The sequence below is a fragment of the Hylaeus volcanicus genome, chromosome 6, assembly GCF_026283585.1.
Source record: "Hylaeus volcanicus isolate JK05 chromosome 6, UHH_iyHylVolc1.0_haploid, whole genome shotgun sequence".
Classification (NCBI taxonomy): domain Eukaryota; kingdom Metazoa; phylum Arthropoda; class Insecta; order Hymenoptera; family Colletidae; genus Hylaeus; species Hylaeus volcanicus.
Genome location: NC_071981.1, coordinates 7116127 through 7124513, shown reverse-complemented (window position 1 = coordinate 7124513; position 8387 = coordinate 7116127). Strand labels below are relative to the sequence as shown.

The following is an 8387-nucleotide window of genomic DNA, read 5'->3' as shown; positions in this document are numbered from 1 at the left end:
CCAGATTTCCAAGTGTTAGGGTGTTTAGGCTATTTAGAGTGGGTTTACTTCGACGTAAAATTTTTGAAGCGTGAGTCAGAATCAAGGTTGTGGATTTTTCTTATTTGTTAACATCGTCAGCAGTTACTACCGCAGCTGGATTAATTCTGGCTCACGAAAACCTACTTCTTCCTCGTTCAGCTAGTTTTTTCAATCCCTAAGCGATTGAGGCTACTTGGCTGAAGCCCTAGCGTTCCATTATATTTGGTTGTTCCAAAAGTTTCTTTCATTAACATCTAAGTACAATCAAGTACGGGACATGAATGTCGGCTGTTCGAAATTAAAAAGATTTTCAATCTTAATAAATGCAAATCGCGAAACGAACTTTTGGGAGCAATCTTATTAAACTGTTTTACGAGACTTGCAAGTGTCAGGTTATTTCGTGGCTATTTTGAACTTTGACTTTTCCTATTTAAGCAATGTATAAGGTCGCGATCCAAGATCTGTAGCGCTACCATATCCCAAAACGCGGGAAAAATTTAAATTGCTTTAAACTGATTCTACAAGAACAATTTTTTCACGATGAAATATATTATAATAATTTATGTAAATCTATATATGATGTAATGAAATATACCTGAACATAGAAGAGAATAACAGAACGACTATTAAATATTATTTAAAATAATATAAAAAAAACTTTGTTATAAAATATTATAAATAATATTTTATTATTGTCCTCTAAACAATACTGATTTCGTTAAGTGTTGTCATATGGATTTTATATGAGATTCTCTTGCATTTTTTTTGCCAATAGAATATAATTATACTTTTAAGTATAATTCAATAATTGTTTCAATCATTTCGTATTGATGGTTGTCTAACGAATCGTTGTCTTTAATGTGGGCATTCAAAATTTTGAAATAAACTTTCAATATTTAAATTTCTGATGACACAAATGGTCGTTTTTTGAAAAACATTTTTTATCAAAATGCTCTGCATATATCGATGCCATTTTTGGCAAGCTTAAAGCACTGTTCTGTGCATTCAAAGGGAGTAAAGCTTGGACCCATTCATCTTGAAGTTGAAGATTGCTTGGAAACCTGAAACGTATAAATGTTTATTTTTACTTGATGGTACAGTTAAATGGTTAATGATTAAAAGCAGTAATCATGTTGATTAAAAATAATAATATATACAAATTAAATATGAATGTAAGGCAGAAAACCCATAAAATTGTATAATAAGTAATAAGTACAAGATAAACTAGTTTTTGAGGTTAGGTTAATACAAATTTACAAGTTACATATACAATGATTCACATTTCGAATCACTTACTTCTTTTGCTTTATATCTTGTGTTTTTACACAATTCTACAAAACAATAACGAACCATTGTTTCAATTCTTGCACTTTATATCTTATATTTCTTTAACTTACTCCAACCGTGTGGTCCACTGAGTACCAATCACCCAGTTATGAGTGGTTATGAGGTTATTAAGTTCTTAGCTTGGCCACTTTTGGGACATGGTGTCGCTACCGGTCTTGGGACGCATAATGGCTGCCGTTAGCAGTCCATAAGTATATAGTCAAAGATTTTGAATGGATTTGTTTCTATTCTTGTTTCTTTTCTCTTCATTAATGAATTATTAACGTGACCAAATTATTTAAACTACACAAATATGCCTACTCCCCCTCAAAATAGGAGCTCAGTATTCCACATCAGTGGTTTCTCATTAATTTTGTAATGTTTTAGATTGCAATCAGAGTGGCGCGATCGATAAGAAGGATCTCGACCTTGCTGTGCAAGTAAGCATCTAACTCCTTGTTCTTAATTAAGATCGAACTTTTCATTAAATGAAAATAATTAATTATAAAGCTCTATTGAGAACTTTATCGAGAACTTTAGGCAATTTTGATGATAATATAAAGAATTTTATTGGCGAAAATGATATCGGAATTTTATTAATGGACTTCACTTTTGAAATATTGTCTATGGGTGATTTTTTATTTCTGCTATTAGCGAATCAGCGAATGCAGAGGCTGGACTCCTGACAATCCCAAAGTTCAAAGCACGAGGGACAATTTGCTCAAAATGTGGGACGGTTTGAGGCAAAGGGCTGACGCCGATCAAGATGGACAAGTAAGAATATAATCTTTGAATGCAATCCTTAAAGAAAATTAAAAGAAAGAAAGATTTAATTTCTAATTCCATAAAACCTAAAGAAATATTTCTACACGCTTGTTATTATATTTATGTGGCTCCATATGGTGTAAAAGAATGTCTGAATCATCCTTCCGTTCCAAAATTCTTATTTTTCTCTACGTTTTTCAGGTTAGTCGAGAGGAATGGTATTCACTCTGGGAAGAATACGCGAATGATCCATCGAACCCATCCGAATGGCAACAAACATACATGACATTGATGTTCCAGTTGTTCGATGCGTCCGGTAAGTTTATTATGCTTTCGATTCTTCGAAACGGTGGGAAAACAAAAGATTTCAGTGTTGTGACTGAAACTTCTTATACTTGAAACGGTGACGTGAAATTGTCGACAGAGATAGAACTTTTTATTTACAAATAAAAATAATTTGAAATAATTACTTCTCCATGGGGAAGCATACATACTTCTAAAATATAATATACTAGAAAATAATTACCTAAAAACAGTTACTTTTCTGTATAATTTTATATCAAAACATTTTTAAGAGTAATATATAGGGTACAGTAAATAAAAAATTAAGAATGACAAAATGGGCAATCTTCACCATTTTAAAAATATTTCTGAGGACCTCATCTGTAGTCCAGAGGTCCCTAAAACCCCAATCCAGGTGTGACAACTGTGGAGAGCCCACATTAGGAGTCCAAGTATTAAGTGTGTCTTGTGATATGTTGTTTTTTAACTTTGAGAATATTTTAGGTATATTTTAAATTTCGTTTGGACACTTTTAAGATTCATTTTACACGGAAATCTTTGAAACGTCGCGTTTCTTTCGAAATTACGTTTATTTAATTGGTGGGAATGATGACTCAAAACGTAATTGCCCGATTGTTTTCAAACGCTTAGGTTACCTTAGCTTTGAATACCTTAAATATGAACAATTGGAATGATATTATTGTTTAAACTATGTTTTTACTGCACAGGAGGATGAAAATTCATACTTTTTCTCTAAGCACTTTGAAAAAATCAAGTTCTCAACTTTTTTAACCGCAGTTTGGTTCATATTCTCAGAAAACATGTCAACAATATACGAAAAAAGTTTTATTGTGACCACTACAATTCCCACCGATACCTTGTACACATAACTGACATAACAGCTGATATCTCAAACATTTCTGCGCGAAAGAAAGTCAAAGTTAAAAATAGTAAATTTTTCTCTGTGAAAATAAAATCACAAAAAACAGTCAATATTTGACCTCCTAATACGGTTTCTCCCCTTCAAGTCGATCAATCGCTAATGTTCGCCAGGTGACAAATCCATCGACGAGAGCGAGTTCTGTAACGTGTGCAGATACCACGGCGTCCCAGAAGCCGAGGCCAAGGAGGCGTTCAAAAAACTGGGAGTCGTAAGTGTAAATCACGCGAGACGATCGAAACGCTACGGCGCGAGCCCCACTAATACTGGAAACGCAATTTCTATTTGCATAGGGTCAGGAAATAACCTGGGAGAAATTCGCCAACCTCTGGAAGCAATATTTCTCCTCGGACGAGCCAGCCACAGCCGGAAACTTTATTTTCGGGAAAACCTCGTTCTAACTCGCTCTCCAGTACCGTGGTAACCGAGAGACGTATTATTACCATTTTCCTATACGTCGCCATTGTATCGTCCATTCGTCTGATTTCTCTCGTGGTCAATTTACCTCTAATCATTAATAATCACCGTTCGGGGGTTCTTCTTGTTTGACAACGAAATAAAACGCAAAAAAAAACTTCTATGATTTTATCGACGCTCGCGAAACGATCGCGATCATTCGGCAAGCAGAAGTCTCTTCGCTCCTCGCCGTGTAAATAATCGTCCTCGTGGGTCCGGAGACGGGCAAAACCCTTACATGAATAATCCTCTACAAAACCTCACTCTTGTTTAGATGAGCAATACAAAATTCGAACTCGAATTATGGAAATATATCACGATAAATAAACGAAGGACGAACGTCACGAATGAATTACTGACGCGTTTTAGTCGCTATCTGTTGCTCGAATAAAGTTTTGCCTGTCTCCACTCCCGAGTTCACGATGGACGATGTGTTCGAATGATTTCGTTTCTCGCCATGGAGCGAAATTTTCCCCGGCGCTCGACAGCTGTGGTGACGAAGTAGGGCTGGGTCTACTTGCCCAAGTTTTTTAGCGTTCGAATACAGCAAGCGCGTAGATTCGTTTCAAAAAGCTTTGCGTCCTGGGTCACAGCCGCGGCTCCATTAGGCGTGGTGCGCGAGGAGGATGCGCGTGAGATTACTCGCTGTCTACTGCCACACGGCGCGTTGGATTATTGGATATTTTAGTAAAGGATGATTCGAATAGTCCCAGCCCTGCGCATAAATTATATATCACTGTATGTTTGTATCCGTAGCGTACGTTAAATGTAAGAAAACGAACTCTTTAGTTCGGCAGTTAAACAAAAAAAAAAAAAGATTGTTTTTTTCAAACCAATGTATCAGACGATGCGCTTAATTAGCGAATAATGCTTCCCTCCAGTTTGTTGCACGGCAGACAGTGTTTTCAGAGTTTAAAATAAACTTGTTCCCGAATACTGGTAGACGAAGGCGTTGTGTTACTATCGGAGGAGATCGAAACGTGGAACGAAACATTGACGGGAATAAGGAAAGAAGTAACTTCGATCTGTTATCGATTGGCACGACGACTGGAAATTATTAGAAGTTTCGAACAAGTTGGCTTAATTATCGTGTACGAAGCATCACGGACGAGGTGTTATATATATATATATATATTTTAAACGAGTTGTCGATATCGCCCTAAATGTGTCTTGTATAGACATTATACATATATATATATATATTTAAAATGACAGAGTTTTCAATAAATTGTGATCAGAGAGATTTATAAATTTTAATCGGTGTTGACTTGAAGAGGCAGTCGAAGAACTGAATGTTGGTACGTATTATTATTTTAAACTATTAGGTGGACTGGAAAGTAATGTCGTTTTTTCAATTTGAAATACTTGTTTATCACTCACTAGCTCATTGATTTTTATCGATCTGGCATTCAAAATGTTTACACTAAATGGCAAAAGGCTGTTGATAACGAGGCCAATTACATGATCTATTAAAAAAAGAAATTTATTACAAATTTGTTTGAATTCAATGTAAAATAAACGACATTACTTTCCAGTCCACCTAATATTTTATCGTCTATTGCCCTATTACTCAGTCAAATTCCTCCAGGTGTTGTATTCTTAGAACAATTTCTTCATAAATTTTTTTAACCACCGAATTTTTGTAACACTGTTTCAATTTCTAAAAGTATATTGCGTGGAAATAATTCTGTTCACGACGGAGATAATTGTTGTAGACAGTGGAGATCATTTTTTGGGCAATAGAGTTCGACGTAATCACGAATTAAAAGATAAGACACGATCGCATTCGTATTCATACTAAACACGGACACCAAGTATATGCCGCGAGGATTTCAGTGAAAAATATAATCGAAATACTGTTTCTGTTTAATTAATCATTTTTATGTTCGGGAATTAATAACCCTCGAATTGCTGATGTTTTCTTAGCTTTCGTCAAATTTCATTGACGAATTGTTGCAATTATTTTTAACCGACTTCAAAAAGAAGGAAGTTACTCAATTCGACATGTATATTTTTTTCTGCAAGTATATTTCGTACAAAAATGTTTAAAAATAATAAATGAGGTCACGGGTACGAATACGACTGTGATGTGTTTACGTTTAGTTGTACCATTCGAAACATTGTTCCGCTTCAAGGTAAACAATGACGTTGTTGTCGCGATCTAACATAGCCTGTCATGTAATTCTGAGTGTACAATAAAAGGAAATTAAAACCATTAACGCGGGGAATTGATTTCTTCGATTTTTAGTCGGACGTCCCTGTGCAAACGCGGGCAGAGGTACAGTAAATAACAAAAGTATACAACGGGATGGTGTTGTGTACTTTATTCCTGTATGTTTTCTTTCTTTTACGACAGCCCACATAGTGTAACTTAGAGGTATGTATACAGGATGTCCAATCACTCGTCACACGGCCGAAAAAGGGGATCCAAAAATAACCGATAATGAGACAACAAAGGTCCGCCCTACCGTTAGATTCGACAGAGGAATGGTAATTATTCACGAGACTTTTTTTTGCCAAGCGATTGTTTCCGGGATAGACTTTGAAAATTAATGGATCTGCTCTTGGAACTCCATACGAAACAGCGTTATGCGTCCGTACAGTCTATATAACATATATCAGAGTAATGTATTATACTTTGAAGTGTTAATAAATCATCTGCTTTGTTAACTGATTAATTACTTTGAAAGCAACCTTCTCCTTTACGCGTACAGTTCGACTCACCGAGTCAGAAATTATTGTACATTTACCAGCAGCTTGGAAAGCCCTTAATAAAAATTCAATCAATAAAACACGTGACTTATCGACACTTAAAAATATATTAGGTTTCTTTCATAATTGTTTCATAGGTCTTTCGTAATTACGTCGTAGCCACACTAGTAACGAATGCGCGTAAAGGAAACTAGATAAGTGATTTCAGTGATAAGGAATACGCGTTCGACAAATTTCCAAAATTATTTTTTTTTAGAGAACGAGTCTTTAGTGAGCAAATTTTAGTTTCGTTTCATTTTTCAATATCATTTAATATAAATAAAATAGAAATTATTTCATACTTTTAAGCAATTATATATAGAACTGGTGAGTATTCATATCAATTAACTAGAAATTATTTCATACTTTTTACTGCAATTTTAATATTTTTTCGAAATCGGTTATATTTTTTTCCAAAAATTATTTTATTTCACTCATTTTAATGGCAATCTATAATTAACATTCTCTTCGAGTATTCGAAGGGATATTATCGGAGGACAAAAAGTCTAACTAAATTAAATAATAGTTTTGGTATTTCTTTTTTTGATATTTGATAGCACCAAATGAATTTTTCTTTAATATATATATATATATATATATATAATCTATAATGCTAATGCAACATAAACATATTTTAACATAAATGATATAATTGATATTAATAGATTCGCAACTTTTATTAGACATATATTTCTATTAAGGAAATGTCCACATACAGTGTAATAAGTATTCGTACAGGAACCCATTTGTTTTAAATGAGTTGCTGTACGAATACTCTTACACTGACTGTATTTCTGAGCGAGGACGTTCATCAACATCTTTATACAAACATACATTTGGAAACATCAAACCTACCATTTAATTTAAACGAATTCCTTCAATAGACATAGAGGGTACGAATATTAATATTATAGATAATTATCTATTGTTTCCATATCTCCTCTCCATCATTGAATTCTCTATACATCCCAATAGTCCCAAAAATCTCATAAACCTGAAAATAAATTTCGCAATCTCCTTTCTTTTCAATAAAATCCTCAACAATTTCCAAATCCTCAGCAACGTCCAGATCAGTGAAACAGATTCTCGTGTATTACACAAAATGGACGTTAAATTTGTGTACGTCAATAATCCTTAGGTATGACGAATTTTACCGTCAGAGAGCATGAAGTAAAATCTGCTTCAGACTACTTCGTAGTCATCAATCACCGCCCCGCGAAGATAGGCGCATAAATACCCGTGTCGAGGCAGTAAAATGTGTAAATAGTGTTCGAGCGTGATTCGTTGGATATGGCTATACAGTGTGCGACGATAAATCGTGACCCTCGTTTATTATAAAGCGATTGTTACGCCGACAAAAGAACGTTGACGCGAGATGACGAGGAAAAGGTCAGTTCGGTGCGACCGTTTAAAAGTTCACCATTGTGAATTCCATTTGAGGGTAAACAACCATGTGATGTTATTTTCCAGTTGAAGCCAATATTGAATAGTGTACCATTTGGGAAACACGTGGATAATGGTGCAAAGGAAGTTACAGTCAGTGTAATAAGTATTGTTACATTCGTACAGGAACCTATTTGTTTTAAATGAGTTGCTGTACGAATACTTCTTACACTGACTGTATATGAAAATCAAATGCATTATTTGAAGCTCTTTCTGTCTTTGGATTATGCTCTATAGTCTTTAATCCTCTTTATGCCTTTGGATAAAGAATGCTTCAAAATAGATTCTTCTGGAGAAAATATATTAAAACCTTCTTTTTATTGTAACAATTTCTTTATAGTTAGCCTCTTCTGAGCTAATATTCTGTAATGGAACTTCTCATAGTGTTTAAATATTTTGGTAT

The 8387-nt window shown here is 34.5% G+C and overlaps 2 protein-coding genes across 4 annotated transcripts in view; one reads left to right on the top strand and one right to left on the bottom strand.

Annotated features, from left to right (window-relative positions):
* LOC128878798 (calexcitin-2) overlaps positions 1-6009 on the top strand; it is a 75501-nt gene extending 69492 nt beyond the window's left edge. Inside the window, exons 3-7 of the mRNA XM_054127335.1 lie at positions 1735-1787; positions 2002-2121; positions 2314-2428; positions 3448-3545; positions 3628-6009. Of these exons, the coding sequence (XP_053983310.1) occupies positions 1735-1787; positions 2002-2121; positions 2314-2428; positions 3448-3545; positions 3628-3735 (494 nt within the window). The 3' untranslated portion in view covers positions 3736-6009. The remainder of the gene's footprint in view (positions 1-1734; positions 1788-2001; positions 2122-2313; positions 2429-3447; positions 3546-3627) is intronic.
* The window catches only part of LOC128878797 (uncharacterized), a 128523-nt gene that overhangs the window by 118269 nt on the left and 1867 nt on the right, over positions 1-8387 (bottom strand). The gene's annotated exons all lie outside the window — the stretch shown is intronic.